At 41.3% G+C, this 19,084-nt stretch overlaps 1 protein-coding gene across 1 annotated transcript in view; it reads left to right on the top strand.

Annotated features, from left to right (window-relative positions):
* CACHD1 (cache domain containing 1) overlaps window positions 1-19,084 on the top strand; it is a 113,118-nt gene that overhangs the window by 21,194 nt on the left and 72,840 nt on the right. Inside the window, exon 2 of the mRNA XM_072868266.1 lies at window positions 18,816-18,878. Within this exon, the coding sequence (XP_072724367.1) occupies window positions 18,816-18,878 (63 nt within the window). The remainder of the gene's footprint in view (window positions 1-18,815; window positions 18,879-19,084) is intronic.

Genomic DNA, 19,084 nt, shown 5'->3' with positions numbered 1-19,084 from the left:
GTTAGTGCAACTATTTGTGGGGCTGTAGTATAAACTGGATCCTTGAAATGAATCCCTGGGATGGCAGGGGTTCAGCACAGCCCCAGCAAACGGTGGTGCCGGCACAGCAGAAGTGCTAAGGTGGATGCTCCTTAAGGCAGATTTTTTGCTTATGCCAGCGTATATATAACTACACCGTTTGAGGTAAAAAATAATTGTGTTTTAAACCTTGCCAGTTTTAAAGATGAGTTATCATTGTATGCCAGTCTCAAAGACTTTGTCCTTCAGAGGCTCGTTCTCACTTGTTTTGGTATGAAAAGTGCATTGCCAAGAGGTGCCTCCTTGCCCTGTCGCTGCTGGAGGAGCTGGCTGAGCTGCTGGGATTGAACTTCAGCAATAATCATTGAGTGGGACTGGTTGTACGGGAGTGAAGCGTGTACAGTGGCAAAACAGATCTAAAATTGTTGTTGAACTATTTGTGTTCACAAAACACAAATTGGAGGGATTGCTTATTTACATTTAATACACAGAGAGAGATGTAAAAAGATCCTTAAGCCTGATAGCAGAGATTTCTTTGTGCCCAAAACTTGCGTTTCTAAAAAGTAGTCCTTAAATCTAATGGCATTTCGGTTGACTCTGGGCTGCAGAGGTAAAGGAGAACCTTTCAATACTTAAAGGGAGCTTATAAGATGGGGACAAACTTTTTAGCGGGGCCTGTCGTGATAGGACAAGGGGTAATGGTTTTAAAATAAAAGAGGGGAGATTCAGACTAGATAAAAGGAAGACTTTTTTTTACACTGAGGATGGTGAAACAGTGGCCCAGGTTGCCCAGAGAGGTGGTAGATGCCCCATTCCTGGAAACATTCAAGGTCAGGTTGGACAGGGCTCTGAGCAACCTGGTCTAGTTGAACATGTCCCTGCTCATTGCAGGGGGGTTGGACCAGTTGACCTTTAAAGGTCCCTTCCAACCCAAACTATTCTATGAGAACATTGTGGAAACCTAACAAGGGCTTGGGGTCAGTTCTGGTTAGTGCTGACCTTAGAAGAGGAAGGTTCCTTAAAAAGAGAGAGCTTCCACCCATGAAATATCTCTGCAGCTCAGAGCTATGTTACAAGCAGCTGGAAGGTCCTCTTCAAACTTGTGTTTGTTGCAAAAGCCTACCATGCCCAAGGTTAGTGTGTGCCTTCTCTCCTTGGAGAGGTGGAATAAATGCTCAGCACGCTTTGGGATTTTTTTAACCAATATATATGTTTACATTAGGGCTTTGTCAGCACTTGAATCTTCCAGAGTTAGGGTGTTTTGTGTTGTTTTGTTTGGTTTTTGGTTTTTATTTTTCCTCCTTCCGTCTTTCAGGTCTGTTTTGGTGCTTGAACAGGACATGTCAAACTCCTAAAGTAAAACTAACTTTGCAGGTTGTAAACTTTAAAACAGCATTGACACTGTAGAAACCGCTTGTCTTATTTCGTCCACTCTTTCAGCAAGAAACACATCAAAAACTAGTTGAGGAACCTTCTTTCCACCAGTTTCTTCTACACTTTCTGCATTTGATAGCTTTATTGTATGAGTCTCCTACATTTTTGGGGTGGTTTGTTTGTTTTAAGCTCGAGGAGCACTGAAATTTCCCCTATAAAATGACAGATTAGAGTAGGGGGCAGGTGTTACAGCTGAAATTTTTAATTATGCAGATTAAAGATGACTGCATCTCTTTGCAAATAAAAACCAAAGATACAATAGGTCATTCATGTTATGGCTTCTTTTTTCATTGCTTTGCAGGGGGCTGCATTTTGTACAAGCAAAACTAAACCAGAAACTTTCCTGATAACTTTTGGGGGACTGAGCAAGGAGGGGTGTGTAGAGTGACGTGGTAAAAGGTTAGGGAGGGTAGGAGGAAGGTATGTATTTAATTTTGGTTTGGAAAAAAGGCTGTCTGAATTGTTAGCACTTCAGGATCAAGCAACTAGACCTTCCCAAACCCTGTAGAACTGACAAACCAAACCAAACCAGGACACCATCTCTGCTTCATGTATAATGAAATAAAAAAAAAAATCCAAGTCCTTGTAATTGTTAAATTTTGTCATGCAAATGCGTTCTAGACTTTGGAAAGGATTGTAAAGGTTTCGCTCTGATTTTCATGCTTTGAAGAAAACCTCTGTGTCCTTGGTGCTTTGGTTGAATAGAGGAGCAGCTTGCAGCAAGACATCAGCTTTTCAAGTCGCTTTTATATGAATAATAGCTCGTGGTTGTGAATAGGTGGAAATTGGATGCAAATAAATGAAAAAACATTGAATTGACATAAGCAACTAGTGATTGCTATGTTTATGGAATAGAATGCCTTCGTAAATTGTTCCAAACTTCTGTAATTATCATTGATCTTCAGATGATACGCTCGGATATTTCTTGACTGTCTGCTGCATACTCGGAGGATTTGGTTAGCATTCCACTTTTTTGTAGTTTGATGCAAAGGTCACCACCTTGTAATTCTTAACATGTGGAACAGAGCGCATACTGCGGTATGTTTTCTGTCCGGATAATTTAGGTTTTTATTAGATAATGCTGGTACTGGAAACTTCACTTTGTGGATGAGAGCGGAAGCGCAGTGGAGGAGGGAGCAGGCGGGAGCCAAGTCTGGCACGTGGGGGCGAGGGATGCTGGAAAGGCAGGGATGTCGCCCAGAAATGTGGAATACACAGGTGTGAATTGGTGGCATTTAATTCGTACTTAGTGATATTGTTGTTATTGCCACATCATAATTTTTACTTAAAAAAAAAATATATATATATAGTGTGTGAAAGTCTGTAAACCCTCCACAGTAAGAAAGATATAGCTGCTTCATATTGCCACTTCTTATTCATTCATTTGCAAGCGTAGGGAGAAGCAGGAGCACACTGTATTGTTTAAAACCCTGATTTAATGTGTTATGAGACACTAGAGAAAGGACTTTGCCTTGCATGGAGATAGAGCTTTCAGAATTTTCAGAAGATTTAATTTTTCTTCTTAAGAAATTCAATATTCTGTGACTTCTTCACAACCCTGAAATTGGTGCCATTGCTTCATCTTACTGTGCTTTATCATATCTATTTGAGGATGGACATCACTTTTTGGAATCCTTTGAACTTTTATATTGCCTGATGCTTTTGATTTTGTAACCTTAGCCTTGTGTTTGTATCCGTGTTATATTTAAGAGTGAAAAGACATAGAATTAAAGTCAAGCTGGGGAGGTGAGACAGAAGTGTTAAGCTGTTTTCAGTGTAGGTCTGTTGGCTCCCAGCGTCTCTGTGTAGTGAAAACTATACTGTGAAAACACACATTTAAATTGTGTCATGGAAAGCTTTTGGAAATTAAAATACAGATTGCATGCTGAAACAGGGAGGTAAAGTTAATTTGTGGGTATCAGCATTGCTATTAATTTATTAAAGTTAAAATTTATTCATTAATTAAAATTAATTTATCAGTATCGGCATAATGAAAAATTTACTGTCCAATAATTATTTTCCCCCCTACTTTCTGACTGTCAAATACTGATACCAGTGTAGTAGTAACTGTGTTTGACAACAGGAATATTTATTCCTTGAATTGCATTAATCTACTTCAGTTCTGTCTGCATTCAAAGTAACGTTAATGCCTTTATTTCTCCTTGGTGTCTGAACTCGCTAATCCTGATACCAAAGTGGATTACAGTGTCATTTCCGCATGTTCAGACGGATGTGCAACACACAGATAATTGCACAGAAGAGCAAAAGAAAGGGAATTTATTTAGGTTGCCGAGCTGGAGGTGGTCTCTATACAGCCTTAAATCCTTAATTCAATTTCAGGTTTGCCAGTCAGTCCTGTTGGGCTCGTGCGCCGAGTGAGGCTCGGCAAGCTTGTGGCCTTGCTTCATGCTCGGTTTTAACATCGGAAGCTGTGCTTCCACCAGAGTGATGTTTTGATGCCTGTTCAGCACAGTTCATTGTGTATTCATAAAGAATGGAATTATTATATAATGCTTTAAAAGAATTACAGTTTTTAGTAAAATACCGGGTTTTTTTCCTAATGCAACAGCATGTAGCAAGTATAGGCTTTTCATTGATGTCTTGTATTTTTGAATTTCATAAAATTTAACAAATGAAAGCTTGGATGGTTTACTGAAAGTTAAATAAAAACTATTTTGAGGAAGAAGCTGATGCTAAACATTCTAATTTGAAAAGCCCTTTGACTGGTAAATATTTTATGTGCACTGAAGCATCCTCAAAAATTAAATATGAATGAATGGTAGAAGAACTTGCAGTACTATGAAACATTGAGATTTTAGAATTTCAAGTGCAAATATCTGCCTAGGGATTATTGATTAATGAAGATGACACTGTACACATGATCAGCATGAGTGCTTCTTAAACAAGAGAGTTCATATAAGTAGTACCTTCTGAAGGAAATCACAGCAGAGATTTACTTTGAGTAAATGAGCAGCCTTTTCTCCAGAGGTTCCAAAATATTTCATTTAGACAAAGTTAAGCGTGACTTGAGATTAAAAAAAAGGTCAAATAATTCTCTTCTGTTTTGAAACAGAAATGGTTTTAATTGTGTTCATTTACCAGGGGCAGTGGAGCTCCTTCATAGTTTGTAAATGTTTTGTGAAAAAGCAGCTTGTAATAATATTTACAGAAGGAATGAAAAATAGTAATTGCCTCTGTCATTGTTTTAATTTTAACAATGTGTGTACGCATGAGTCCTCTTTGATCTTTTTAATAGGTACAACCCAACTGGCAATGACATCACGTCATAAAAGGAATTAATACTACCATTATAAATTTCCTGGGTTTTTTTCTGAAAAGTTGGTTTCCTCCAGTTTAAATTCCCTTTTTACAGTGGAAATCTGCTCCCAAATTCTGTTGTCTGCTCTGTTCCTCCTGTCCTTGCAGTGTTATGCAATGTTGACCATAAATTACAAGATTGTGTGGATGCGCAGGGTCCCAGGACTGTGCTTGTAGGTTTGTAGCAATTCTCTTGCGTGTTTTCTGTATGTTTTTTTTAGGTTGCAAAACATAAATCTGATGTCAGTCAGTTCTAGATTTTAATTCTGTCCTCTACAGCCGGGATAGTGCAGTTGTCAGTTCAGTCTGCTCTCCTCTTCTCTGGCTTGGAAGGTTGCGTTGGGGGTAAAACCAACCCAAAACAGAGGAAAAACTTATCTTCAGAAAATCTTCAAAAAACCCTAGGCTGTTTCTAAACAACCTGAAAGCTGTTTTCTTTTTCCTTTTTCCTCTTTGCTTTGCAGGTCTTTTGCATTGTGATTTTTCTTGCATGTTTTTGTATATTTTTCAGTAATAACATTGGCCACGTTAAAAGTCCAGTCTGTTGAGAAATGCGCGGTTTTTCCAACCAGAGTTGGAGGCTTGGGTGATAATTGTATGACAAGATTGCATACTGATACAGTCCCTTAAAAACATGAACTTCTTCTAAACATCCAGAAATAAACTTCTACCTTAACTAGTGTGGAATGACTATACAATCCTGGCAGTGGAGGATAACTAGGTTGAAGTAGTTGATGGGGTGTATGTTCTCCTGCATCTCTGGGAGTGTAAAAGGATAGTTCAGATGAGGATGATCACGGACTCGTTATTTCATGACTAGGTACGGTGGCGATCCTTTGTGTATCATTAGTGATCTGCATGTGAAGGTGCTTTAGAGTTTTGGCCCTTTAACCTTGTGCTTTTCCATCTTGACTGCCAAAGCCAGTGAGTTACAGAAGGTAACTCCTTGCAGCAGGTGATTGAGCAGGGTCCCTTTGGATGGTCCCTTTGGTGGTTTGTTTCCATGTTTTGACAAATTATTAAGTCTGATGTTAAGGATACTTGTCTGCAGAGCGGTGGCATGGGGCAGCATGGTGGTGGTGGTGGGAAGGGACGCGAGAGCCGCCTGCGCAGCATCTTCTGGAGCCTCTTTGGCTCTTCTGTCACCCAGAGCTGTGTTACACCTGGGTGGGTCCACATTAAACTGATTAAATCCTCTGTTGTCATGTTTGTTTTTTAATAATCTGCACGAGGGGATGAATATTCAGTTAAAGGATTCCAGGTTTTCTTAGAAAAAGAACATGCTTTCTTCTCTTTTGGTATTCTCTTAAAAAAAACAAACAACTAAAATAACCCCCACAAAACCCTTGCTCCTTGCCTCAGCGTTTTCACAAAGAAATTGAACTTTAGGAATAAATAAGAGTATTTTCAAAGGGCCAAAGGAGCACAATTATTGAATATTGCCATACCTTTAAGATTAGAGGAGGAATTCAGGAAATGGAGAACAAGTGATGCTACTCAAATCTACAGCATGTGTGTCTGCTAACTCAAGTATAAATTAGAAGAATTAGTCTTTATACATCTTCTTTTAAAACAATTATATCTCTCTCCAGTGAGCAAAAAGGAATTACACTGAGAAATAAATATTTGATTTACCTTCAATACCTAGATAATATTTTTGTTCAATATTATGTGTGCATGTGTTTGGTACTCTCGTCAAATGATCAACCTTCATTATCCTATAGTGAGTATATTTGGCAAAGGTTTCTTAAAAATAACCGCTTACAGAAGCTCATAGCAGCGCAGGTCTGCTGGAGCTGGAAGTAGCACATTTCTCTCTTGAAAACTCCAGGGTAAACAGTGGGAGATCTGGGACAGCCCCAGCAGAAAACTCCTCCTGCCGTGACTCTGAGGATGTATGGCTTTAATGTGAAACCACAGGAATCTGACCACATGGCGAAGAGTATCCCATATGTTGAAATAGCTGCAAAAAGATATTCCACGGACTAAAGAAAAGGTGCCTATGTGGAAACTAAAAAAATCCTGCATTGTAATCTGAGGTGTCATCTTTGGACAGGTGAAATGCCTTTAGAGATTTGGGAGGGGGGGAATTCTTACAAATTTCAACTGCTAATTTGTAGCATCCATTTTCAAACACAGAAATCATTCAAATGTTGTTCATCTCAGTATTGCTAATCAGCAGCTCATCAGAAGAGTGCATACTCTGACTTTTAAATTGAGGTTCGGTCTAATTTCTCACTACTTAGTGTTTGAAAGAAATATATTTATAATAATTTCAGCAAAACTAATTTTTAAAAGGCTGAAAGAATTTTTAGTTAGGAAATAATGTAGGCTGTTCATTCAACAATAGTGAATGACCCTATTGTTTTCATGGTGTGTATTTATTTAAGATTATAAATACTGGTTTGCCAATATTCAAATAATTAGAGCAGCAGACTAGAAATTCTGTTTTGTGTTCTGATTTCTTCATAAGCCTTTTATACTACTTAGTCTTCTTTTCTTCAAGTATGATTTATGCTAAAGTTGCTGTTGTGGCAAGAGAAACAAGCAGAGCTGAGGTTGTTTTTATGTTTTGAAGCCCTGGTTAAAGGACTCCCTGAATAATGACAACATTTGTCAGGCAGTTTCGGAGACCAATATAGTATCTACAAAAATTTGTACTGAAATGTCAAATCATGGACTCTGTTTAACTGAAATAATTGTGCATACCTGAATAGCCCCTGCCTGAACGCCGCTAATTTTAAGCGAACTCGAACTGTCTAGTGTTCTTCATATGGAGGAACGGACATATAGGTGATACGCAGGTTGTCTCTGTTGGGGAGACCTGGTATAGACGTGGAAAAGGGAGGTATGCCAGAGCGCCATCTCTCTCTCTCTCTCTCTCTCTGATGACTTTCTTTGTAAAAACAAAGCAAAACCACTAAAGTGAAATCTGGAAAAGCTCTTTCGCTTGGTGCCAAGCACACCTCGGTCAGCGGCAGGTCCCTCTGGCCCAAGCCCTCTCCCGTCTCAGCAGCTGCCTTGGTGGAACTGTCCCATCTTGTGGGATCAGCGGTCAAGGACCCTGCGGCCCCACTCTTGGCTTGCAGCCTCTTCAGTTTGTAAAACAATGAGGGTGCGAGATAAAGGACTCTTCTTTGCAAAACATCTGATAATTTTTTTGCTCCCAAAGGCTGGATGTAGAAATTCTCATGGGATGGCTTGGCAGGAGTGCTACAGAAAATGCTGAGGCGAGTTTTGCTCTTCTTCAGCGCCTTTCCTCATTAAATCTGGAGCTTTCTCTCCCTTTTCTGGGTTGGAGTCTGCTCTGCTCTTGATTAACACTGGAAGTTTTGTTTGAGTTTTGGTTTGGTGGTTTGTTTTTTTTTTTCTTTTTACTCCCCCCTCTTTCATGTAAATGATGTCTTGCTATTTTGCTTTGTTTTTTTCTTTTTTAATTAGAAGAATAAATGCTTGCATTCATGCACAAATTGCTTTGAAGTGCTGTAGGAATTCAATTCATGAGCCTCTCCTTAGTCTCAATTGTTTTGTGGGTTTTTTTTAATAACCGATAACATCTAATAGCTCTGCTCTTTCCAGAAGATTACATTTGTTTTCTGTGGGTTGCTCTACCTCCTTCTGTGTCCCGAGATAACAAGTTAAGCACGAGGAAGAACAGTTAATCGGCCAGCTCCCATTGAGCGTTCCTGTGAGGTTTTGTTTCACGGAGGGGTGACTCATGCTGGACCACAGCTCTATGAAAGAACGAGGGAAAAATAGTCCTAGAGACTAATGGACCTCCGTTCAGCAGGAGCCAGCTGAAGGTGGGTTGCTGGATGCCGTGGGCCAGCTCCGCTCCTCTGGCCGATGTCCTGCAGAGCGTGGGGGTTATCGCCGACCTTGGATGAGCACTAGCAATTCACCTGGAAAAGTGGTTTAGCAGTTTCTTCTAGAGATCATCATTTTTGCTTTACTGACCTAGCGATTCTTTGCTACTTTGCACCTGTATGTTATTTTTGGGGGTCCAGGATAAAGCGTTTGCTTCTGTTGTAGGTCTGTTTAATCTTGTTGATGGTGTCAGGTGGTCGTCTGGCTCACAAAACATAAGGGGGAGAAGTTGTCAGATAATTTAGTCTGTTAGTGTGCTTGCTTCCTGAGTTCATTCCACCCCTGTTTTGGAAGCAAGAGGAGAAATATCCTATTTCCAGTGCTGGTTGATGGGTAATTCTCTTTTCATTAGCAGCTAAGTAAAGTGAAATGTTGTTTCCTAAAGCTCACCCAGAGTACCAGGGGATTTCAAATTTCAAGGTCAGAAAGAGTGCAAATTAAACCAACTCTTCTCTGCTTTTGTAAAGATCTGGTGATTGACCCATGGTTTTAGTGGGGGGGGTCACAGCTCTAGGACTGCCACCGTGTCCCCAGAGAATCAGAGAGTGGCTGAGGTGGGACAGGACCTTCTGAGGTCCTTGTGCCCTGCTCGGCTGGGGCACCTGTCCCATTGGGTTTGGGTACCTCCGAGGATGGGACTCCACAAGCCCCTGGGCAGCTCTTCCAGGAGCACACGGCGTTCCCCGGCACGCGAGTGTGCAGGCGTAGGGAGAGCTTTGCACGTGTAACACGTGCTGCTGAGAGCCTGTTCCCGCACATGCGCTCCGGCTGCTGCTGCCCTGGATGCCGTTTCCACTTACTGTTTGTAGGCAAATGCAGATCCTTTCCCCTTCTGTACTCCTTTGGCTCCCACAGCCACTGCAGAAACCAGGTTTGGTCTGAGAAGTGTTTTGGGAGGCTACGTCTGCAGGTGGGATATAGCCCCAGTATGTGCAGCAATTTTTTCTTTGTAACCCATAAAATATTCTGGCCTTAAACTGGAAGATTTTTTTCATATATATGCCGTCCTGTAAATCTCCGTCAAGAGCTCGATCTTCTAGCCACAGCACCTATATAAGCCGGCGTGCCAAAACCAGCCGTGCGAAAATGGGGAAATGAGTTAACTCGTCCAGCTCAGCAGCCGGAGGTATCACCCTCTGCAGGCATCGCTGCTCCGGGCCACCCGCCTTCGTCGGGTGTGCAGGTCTCAAAGTGCTTCATCGGGTTTGGTGAGGTCTTGCACCCGAGAGCTGGTGTGCCTGAACTCACCTCTGCGCGGGCAGTGTGAGGGGGTCAAGCTTAAGTCAATTTTAAGCCCTGAGTCTATTTGAAATGTAACAGTTATTTTCAAATAACTTTACATCCAGGTTGGAGAGAATGATTAAGATACTAATTGATGCAAAGGCTTTATCTTCTTGAGTTAATTTTTTAGCATCTTTTAAAATTTAATTGAGAAATTAAACTTCCTAAGAATTTAGGAGTGTGAAGAATTGCTCCCGCTCCCTTCCGCTCGAAAAAGGAAGGGTGCGGATCATATCAAAGAAAAACAATGCAAATGAGGTATGTAAACAGGTGACCTTAAAACTATTGTACTTATTAATACAAATAATATTATCATGTGAGAGTACTCCTGTACTTTTTATTACAGACACTGACTCATACAGGAAGGTATGTATGTACAGACAGTCTCTTTCAGGTTGTTACTCATCTGTTGTTTTTCTCTCGAAAAAAGTGTTGGTGCCTTGCGTGGAAACAGCTGAGAACTGGCTGCGGTGTGTGTTTAAAATTTTAAACTTTTGTGTCTTTCTGAGTGCAGGCAATATTAGACAGTTATTGTTAAGAAGCGCTGCATCAGCAGTTGCAGGGGAAGGCTGTTATCATGGTATTTATCGTGTGTGTGTTGATGGTTCCTGCTGCGAGATCCTGAAAAATGATACTCTTGGACATTTAAAGAAAACAGTTCTGTAATTACGTTAGCATCAGCCCATTCATTTTATGCACAGAAGTTCAGTGTCGTGATTTATGATCTATAAATTCCTATGTTTAAGCTTGTCATTCTTGGATTTTTTTTTTCTGATTCAAGTAGATCTCTTTAATACCTCACTCCAGCTCAGTGTTCCTGTGCGGCAGCATTTCTGCAAACGCAACCCAACAGCTTCTGCCTTGATTATATTAAACAAATCAAGAAACAAAAATCATGTGCTCTAGGTGTGTCTGTATGTCCCCTTGGTGGTGGTTTTTTTTGTTTGTTTGGTTGGTTTTTTTACTTTGCTGTAAAATCCTGGCTGGAAGGTTACATAAATTGAAACATTTTTCTTCTGCATACTTGCTGTGTATTGAATTCATGACCAAATTGGACAAGCACAGTAATTATACTAAAATGATATCAAGCTCTTTTGCCTATAGGATTGCATCTATTTGCATGTATTGGTTTGCTGCTTAAATGTTTCCCCATTTTTAGTTAGTCCTTTTGACATGAGTTTGAAAACAAACCTGAAAAATGAAACCCAGAGCTCTCCCAATAGAATAAAGTTTCAGGTCAGTTTTGCTCAAATGCTCAGATTTATGTTCTCTTTAAAGGGAAGACAACCAACAAAATGCAGTGAGCTGAAAAATGTCCAGTAATCAAAGTTCTCAACCTGAAAAAACCCATACAAATATTTTAAGTTTCACATCCTAGAGGCTGGAATGAGGAATAAGCGTAGGGAGAAAAAATCCAATCCTATTGAGAAGACCATCTGCTTTATGTTTTAAGGTTGGGTAGCATGACTTTCCTTTTTCTGAAATCCTGCCATATACATTGTCATGAGTATAACCTTAGTCAAGTTACATTGGCTAAATGAATAACCTTTTTAACATGTGGAACTAATTTTCTTAGGGTATTTTCCCCTCTCACTCTTTTTTCCTCCCTCTTCTCTGGTCCCTTGAAAAAGAAGACAAAAAATCTGCCGGTTCTTGATTGCATTCTTGGCAGTTACTCAGTTTTCCATAGTTTTCTCTCCTTGCAAATGCCTGAAGTTTTCCAAGGAAACACATTTATAAGAATTGTGCTCCACTTTGACTCTTTCCAAGCAGTGTCGTACCTACTTAGCATCTCCCCTGCTGAATACGACTCTTGAAACAATCCCAAAGGCTTTTACCTCTCACAGGCTAGTGATAGATAAATTATAAATGCTAACTGTGATGCCTTCTACGATCGAAATTAAGATCAAACCTGAATACCAGTTCTTCTGTTGTCCTCTGTGTTGCACAAAACGTTTTGCTCCAGTGCTGGCCACAGATCGGGGAGCAGAGATGCAATGGGCCAACTCAGCATGTGGCAGAAGATAATGGTAGTTTGATTCCTAAATAGCAAATTGGTAAGCAATCTTCATTAAGATAAAAATTGGGAAGAGAGATGATGTTTTCCTGCTTAAAACCTTCTCAGATATTGGGGAGTGTACGCACCCATGAAGGTGTGTGTGTGAGCACATGGAGATACACATCTGCAAACGCACGTACGCTTGCGTCTCGAGTGCAGGAGGTTCTGTGTTCACTTTGCTTATGGAAAACCGATGTCTGATAGTCTCAGCTTTTTCTCACAATTGATTTTTTTTTTCCCACAAATTCCTTCTCATTCCAAGTGATCTTGTGTAAATTTTAGATGTAAATAAGCAAAATCATTTAAATGAAGCTGCCAAAGGAGTCTTTCAAATGATGATGAGGTTTAACAATACTCCAGCAACACAGATAACTGAGCACAGACCAGCTTTGCCCATTAGTGACATATAGAGCTTCTCTGAGCAAAATGTCGACAGTAGGAGATGAACTGGGCCGGAGCCACACGCTGTATCAGTCTTTGCATTTCCTCATTTTTCAATTGAAGATACTGCTCGTGGTGCCTGCTCTGACCCCCACGAAAGCACCGACGCGGAGCTTGTGAGCTCTGGGTCGCATTTCTCTTTGTTTACTTGTCTGATAAAGATATCTGTTGCTGTTTAACAAATAATGTAATGAAAAAAACATTAGTTAAATCCTTCCCAAAAACTTGTTCTTTTCTGAAACCCACAGAAAGAGAAAGTAATTTGCAGTGTGATGTTGGGATGTTCCTTCTAGAGATGTAGCTGCTGCGTCTGTCCCTGGGCTGAGCAGGGTTGCTGCTGCCATCGTTGCTCTCATCCGACCGGGTTTGCCTTTTGCTATGTTTTCCTCCAGTTTACTTTAGTTTCTAATATGTATATTGTACATTCTTAGAGAAAAACACGAAGCATGTCCTTGATCTCATGGGAACCCACTATTTAATGTTTCTCGGTTTCAGAAAATGGTAACAAAACATAAGGGGATATGGCTTCAGACACTGCGAAAATAAACTCCAGACAGAAGCCACAGGTTTCCCTCAAAACAATCTCACTCGGCGAGTTTCATCAGAAAAAGGATTTGTTATATATTTGTTTGCTCACCACTTTTTAAAACATTAACCTTTAAAATAAGAAACAGACCCTGGTTGGTTGCTGCTTGAAGTTTAGAAAGTATTGCAGCCCTGCTGAGCTAATGCTGCGTATATTTGACACATGTACCTTTTGTTACTGCTGGCTTGTATACTTTTTCAATATTGTTGAGTTTTTTCATCCTGTCATTACCCAAATATGACAGGTAACAGCAGTCTACATCCTAAATCGGCTGAAAGTTGTGGGGTTTTTTCTTTTTAAAGCCTTGCAGTATAGCTGCTGCAGCAGCTTCAATATATTTACAGCTCAGTGGATATTTTACTAATCCTGTATTTGTTTTTCCTGATTCTCTTTGTCTCTAAAAATGTTATTTTTGTCGGTAGGGCGGTGGATTCGTATCTCGTCTAGCAAATAAAGTGATGTGCAAATGGTTGACTGCTCTGCGGAGCAGTTGGCACTTGTAGTTGGTTGGGGACCTTGGAGGTTTGGGGGTGGTGGCTTTTTTTGTTTATTTTGATGCAGTGCTGACAGTCAAACTGGGGGCTTTTGAAGTTATTTTCTCACTGCGGTGCATTGCCGCTGAGTTTAGTTTAATCTCAAGGAACTGAGCGAACAAGTCAGTTAATATTTTACTTTTTATGCTAAGCTTGGTTTAGAGTCATCTCCCAGGTTTAAAACTGAGCTGCCTTCAGTTTCAAATTATGAATAAAAGTCTCCTAAGCCTTGTTTCGGCACACCACTAAGCTAAACCCGAGCTACCCCCCCTTATCTCTGGCTTGGTGGGAAACCTGACTCCATCCTACCCGGAGATGCGGGTTTGGGTGCTGTGCCCATTCATCACTGTCAGACCCCACTTGTGGGAGGCATTAGACGGCGGTGGCCCAAATCTTCCCCGTCCCCGCCCTGAGGACCCCTGCCCTTGGATCCTCTCATCGCTTCTCAATTTATCTCGCTTCTCAAATATTTGTCCTGTTGTTCAAAGCTAAAAGTGAGGCAGGCTGGTGGCACCGAGAAGCACTTGGTTGCAGTTAAAGTCATTGAAGGATGTGTCTAGATACCACAGAAGAATATTTTCTAGGAAGTTGCAAGTACTTTGACCCAGACAGGTAATTAAGAAGCTTAGGAAAGCAAGAATCTCTGTGTTGAAAATGTGTATTTGTAAAACAAACCCCAGCTTTCTTAGGGCTCCATCCAGGCTGTGGGCATCCTCTGCAGGCTCACAGGGACACGTCGCTTGGCTCTCCTGACGTCTGCGTGTCTCGGAGCTGTCACAGATCGCCAGAAATCTGCAGTGGTCCCTGCAGATACCACGATGTTCTCTTTCTAGGCTTCTGTTTGTGTAGCTAAACGTGAGCGCCGTGTTCAATAAGGGAAGGGGAGGATTAAGAGCATGAGTGATGTGCCGAGCATCGTGCTGCAGGATTCAGGTGTTGCCCGAGGCGCGGGGGCCCCAGGGACAGCGCAGGGCTTTGTGCTCAGCCCCTGCCTGCCCCACGGAGTTTAAATGTGAGTGTAAAGCAGCAGGTGATAGATACAGCCAGCCAGCCAAGTGTTATTTCTCTCTGAGCATCTCAAATGTTTAAGTAATTTGAAAAGAAAATGACACTTTTGCTGACTTTCTAATTTAGACCTGGCTAAATCTGGAATTAATGTTATTTCTGAAGTTTACTCTTGGAACAAAGTATGGAAAATGCAGATGCTTCAAAACTCATAAGTTTTGAAAAAGTTTTCCATTTTGTTTACTTCTGAATGTTGTGTTTGAAAACTGATGCTGTGTGGCGGAAAGAGCTGAAGTGAATGAAGCAAAGTTTGCTTGCCGTGCTGGGTAAGCCGTGGCAGCACAAAATGCTGTTTTCTGAACGAAATCTTGAAATTGAATTTGGAGTTTGGCTTGAAAAACAGAAGTTGCTTTTGTTTCCAATGATTTTTTTTAAATTGAAGACCTTTGCAGAAGTCTGCTTGATGAAACCAAGCCGTTGGAGTAGTTGCACTGTGTAAAGGTGTGTTGCAGCACGTGCAGGGTTGGAGCACGACTGTGAAGCAACTGTTCTCAGCCCAGTACCTACGATAAGTAGCAGATAGCGTAGAGCATGAAGTTTTGCCCACTGCCATGTGCCACAAGAACAAAGCTGTTGTCTTTTAAAGATGTCAGGTTTAAAGGAATTCGAGAATTCCCGAGAAAATGAATCTTTTTCACATAGTTGACCGATGTTCAGCAAGAACCTGAATATTATAAAATCATAATAAAATTGCTGATGATAGCAAAAAGAGGGGGGCAAACAGAGAAAAATAAAATGAAATGGTGTTTCAGGGCTTACGTGATGAGGAGGCGTGGGGAGCGGTGGACAGCTCCGTGTCTGGTGGAGCACCAGCTCTGCGGGAGGAGAGGCTGGAGGCCGAACAGCGCAGCGGTTGCAGCCTTTGTGCGTTGTGAGAGTGAGTGGTGATGGGTTATGGCAAATAATCCCAGACGAGCATCTCATTAAACACGTATGTAATTGTTCCTGTTGGAGTGAATTTAGGCTGCTGCCATCTGCTAAGCAGATTCAATTAAACAATGAGGGGTGGGAAGAATAAGGTACAGATGCTAATGCGCTGCGTAAACTGTGATGGGCAAGTTCTCCTAAGTATTTAGACTACCTTAGTAAGTTTGTGGAGCTGATTTATTCTTGGTCTGTGAAGTTCCCTTAACCTTATTTGGAGGTTGCCACTTAGCTCTGTTTTTCTACTTAAAGTTAGATTGCTTTTTAAGTTAGTGAAATTAGCTTAAATACAACAGGGAGATGGTTTTGGCTTAGAGTGAAATTCTGCATAGGAGTTCTTGAATAGGGAGCAGATATCTCGAGTAATGGGACTGTACCCAGGTAGGGGCCGAGCAGTTAACACGTAGCCTCAGGGAGCCTGGTGTGCGATGGCTCGCGTTTTCCTAGGTGGTTTCTCCATCCTTATTTAGTTTTTACTGTTGGTTTAGCCTCACTGTCTGTGATGGCAGTTTGACTAATAGGCTCCTGCTACCTGCTCTCCGACATGCACAGAGCTTTTAATTAAAAAACTGGAAGACACCATAATGTATTCAAGAACGTGGTTAAATTATAAATCAAGCAAAAAATAGGTTAAAAACCTAGCCCAGTGGCCAAATAAATCCCTGCTGGCACTGTGACTCTTACATAACCACGTATAATATTCTCTGGCATTATTTCAAAAGTTCATAAACATGGCTACGTGTTGAAGGGGTGGAGGAAGGGGTCAGCTTTGTGTTAAGGACAGAAAGCTCCATTCTCGGTAGCTGACAGTCTATTTCCTTCTTGCTCCTTTTGATGTCTGGAGACTAAACGCTGCGTGGAGAGAAAAATTCAATTCATTTAAAACATTTTGCATCAAAATGACATGCTTTAATGTATTTTCTTCTGATGTTTAAATTATCTTTTCATCTCGGGGGGGGGAGGAAAGCCAACATGTTTGTAGTTAAAGTACCCAAGCAGAACTTTAAACAAAGGTCTGGAAGAAGAGGAAGTCTCAATGTACAGGCGGCTTTTAAGATTTTAAGAGTAGATGCCTTTTTTTTTTTTTTTTTTCCTTCCCCCCCCTGCTTCTTGGCTCCCTGAGGCTTGTAAACCAAGGAGATTTATTGCTGCCCTTCCAAATGCTTCTTTAGAATTAAGAGTTCAAATTTCTGAAATTCCTGAAGTCCTCAGGAGGGAGAGGGATAAGGGAAAGTGATGATCTTAAGTGGAGCGGAGCACACCAAAAGGTCTTCCAGGCTGGTTTTGCCAGTTGTAGCTGCATATAGCCTTACTAGGAGGAAATCAGCTAAACCTGCATCAAGAAAATTCTTGGTGTCGCAGACCAATGATTACACTGGATCTGGATGAAATTTAGACTTCTTTAGTAATTGCAGTTGTTATTGCTAATAATTTGGAGAGCTGACTCTGGCTTATTGTGTTGCTGTAAACATGAGTCTTAGTAATTTCACAACTATCGTGTCAAGGGAGGGACCCAACAGGGTCTTTATGAATCATTGTCCTTCACCAGATGTGGCCGTGCCTACAGATGTTCTTGCTGATGTATTGTCATGTGTTTGACCTAACACTGATAGCCATGGAATTCACTCTGTCAGTGAAATCCTAGCTTCCCTTGAGGCTGGTAGAGAAAAATCCTGTTTACTTACTTTTTTTATTTTTTATGCCTCCTCCACAATCTAGGAAGGAGTTCACCCTCCATGTTCTTTCTGCTTATATCACTGATTTGTGGTATATTTGAAGTCCTGAGATGTATTTCCCAGTAGTCTCAGTCTCTACGATGCGCAGAAGCTCCAGTAAATGTTGCACAGGGTGCAATGTTAAAATGCCCTCTTGGGCCACCCGCTCCCGTGGAGGAGCCAGCACAGCTCCTTGCCGACTCAGACGGGCTCCCCGTGCAGTAGTTTCGGTGGCAGGCACTAACAGCATCTCTTGGGTTTGGGCTGCGTTTTTGTGAAAAGTGCATAGTGTGTTTCTGGTTGCAAACACCCATGTTTGTAAGGGAGTGTCAGCATTTTAATAAGGATCTGCTTGGAAAATTATTTCAGCTTCTTTATTGGATATCCTGCTTTCGTAGAGGATGTTTGATATATGGTGGGGAACTGGCCACTTCTTTTCTTATGAAACCTGCAGACACTCCCTGCCCTTTGGTTACCCCCAAGCTTGCAGGGATTGGCATGCACCTGAGCAGGAGGACAGGAGAAAGTTAGAAGATCCTTCATAAAGCAATGGGCATTTTTTTTCCTGTTTTCCAATGTATAATGACCTAAATAACTTCAACGTATTACTATTATGTTTATTGCTAATGAATAACCAACACTATTCTTGTTTTGCATGATACCGGTCTCTCAAAACTCCACTGCATTATGCAGCTACCACATATTGCTATTAAGACAGATAGCAAAGGAATATTTTAGGACATTTGTAGGTTTTTGAGTGGGGATGGCCCCACTGTCCCTGCGGGGAAAGCTGCCCTTCGAAATGAGAAATCTTGAAAGAGAAACTTAAGTGTATCAGGCAAACTTTTCAGGAATGCTGTTGGGGTAACCCAAAATCCTTCCAACCTTATTTTTCAGTCTGGAAGCAGAATATTAACAAGGTGCTGAGTGTTTTTTCCTCGATGTAACCACTCTAAGTAAATGGTGATGGCAGTGCGGCACTCTCCTGCGGAGGCACAGCGCATGGAGGGACTCAAGTCCCTCCAGGAGCAGACGGGAAGCTTTCCCAGGGGAGGGCACAGCTCTCTCACGTCTGTCTTCTGATACATCCTTTTTTTTGCTGTTAGTGAGCCCAATTTGGTTGTGTTCAAAAGTGGGTGTCATTTTTTTTCTTTTCCAGATACCAAATATGTCTAAATTCGGCTCACAGCCTCTTGTGTGTTAGTTGGAAACAACAAGTACTTTTAAAAATAGTTACGTTGGGTTAAATGTTTAGCACTAGAGAATAGTCACAGTTTGCGCGGGCAGTAGCTTTCAAATGCGAAATATTTTTTTTAGCACCTTATGTGAGTTTAGTAAATTAACAGATGTTTTGAAAAAAACCTGTTACATGTTTGCCTTCAAAACCAAAACCAGCCCCTTCACGCAGATCCAGAAACAGGTATACGGAGCCGTGATTCCCTGGCAATAGACTCCCCAGGTGAAACGGTCCTTTTCTGACACAGACTTCCTCACCCATGCGCCTTTTGGAGCTGCTTTAATGTGATATTTATGACAAAAGGCCTCTTACGCATCCTTTCTGATTTTTCTTGCAGAGGATATTCAACTCCTTTGTGTACACAGAGAAAATATCGAACGGAGAAAGCGAAGTCCAACAGGTGAGTCCGAAAGCCCCTTCCCACCTCCTGCTGCCCGCTGGCAGCATTACAAAGGCAGAGGCAACTTAGAAATGCCAGTTTGTCTGGATTTATTGTGGCCGCTTTCCTAGGGTCAAGCACATCAGATAACCCATCTCCATTTATATTTTATTCCATTTATTGTTACATGGGCTGATCATGCATTTGAGAGTTTTGCATTGCCATGA

Source organism: Ciconia boyciana, chromosome 7 (genome assembly GCF_034638445.1).
Source record: "Ciconia boyciana chromosome 7, ASM3463844v1, whole genome shotgun sequence".
NCBI classification, from domain to species: Eukaryota; Metazoa; Chordata; class Aves; order Ciconiiformes; family Ciconiidae; genus Ciconia; species Ciconia boyciana.
This window is presented reverse-complemented; position numbering and strand designations above follow the sequence as displayed.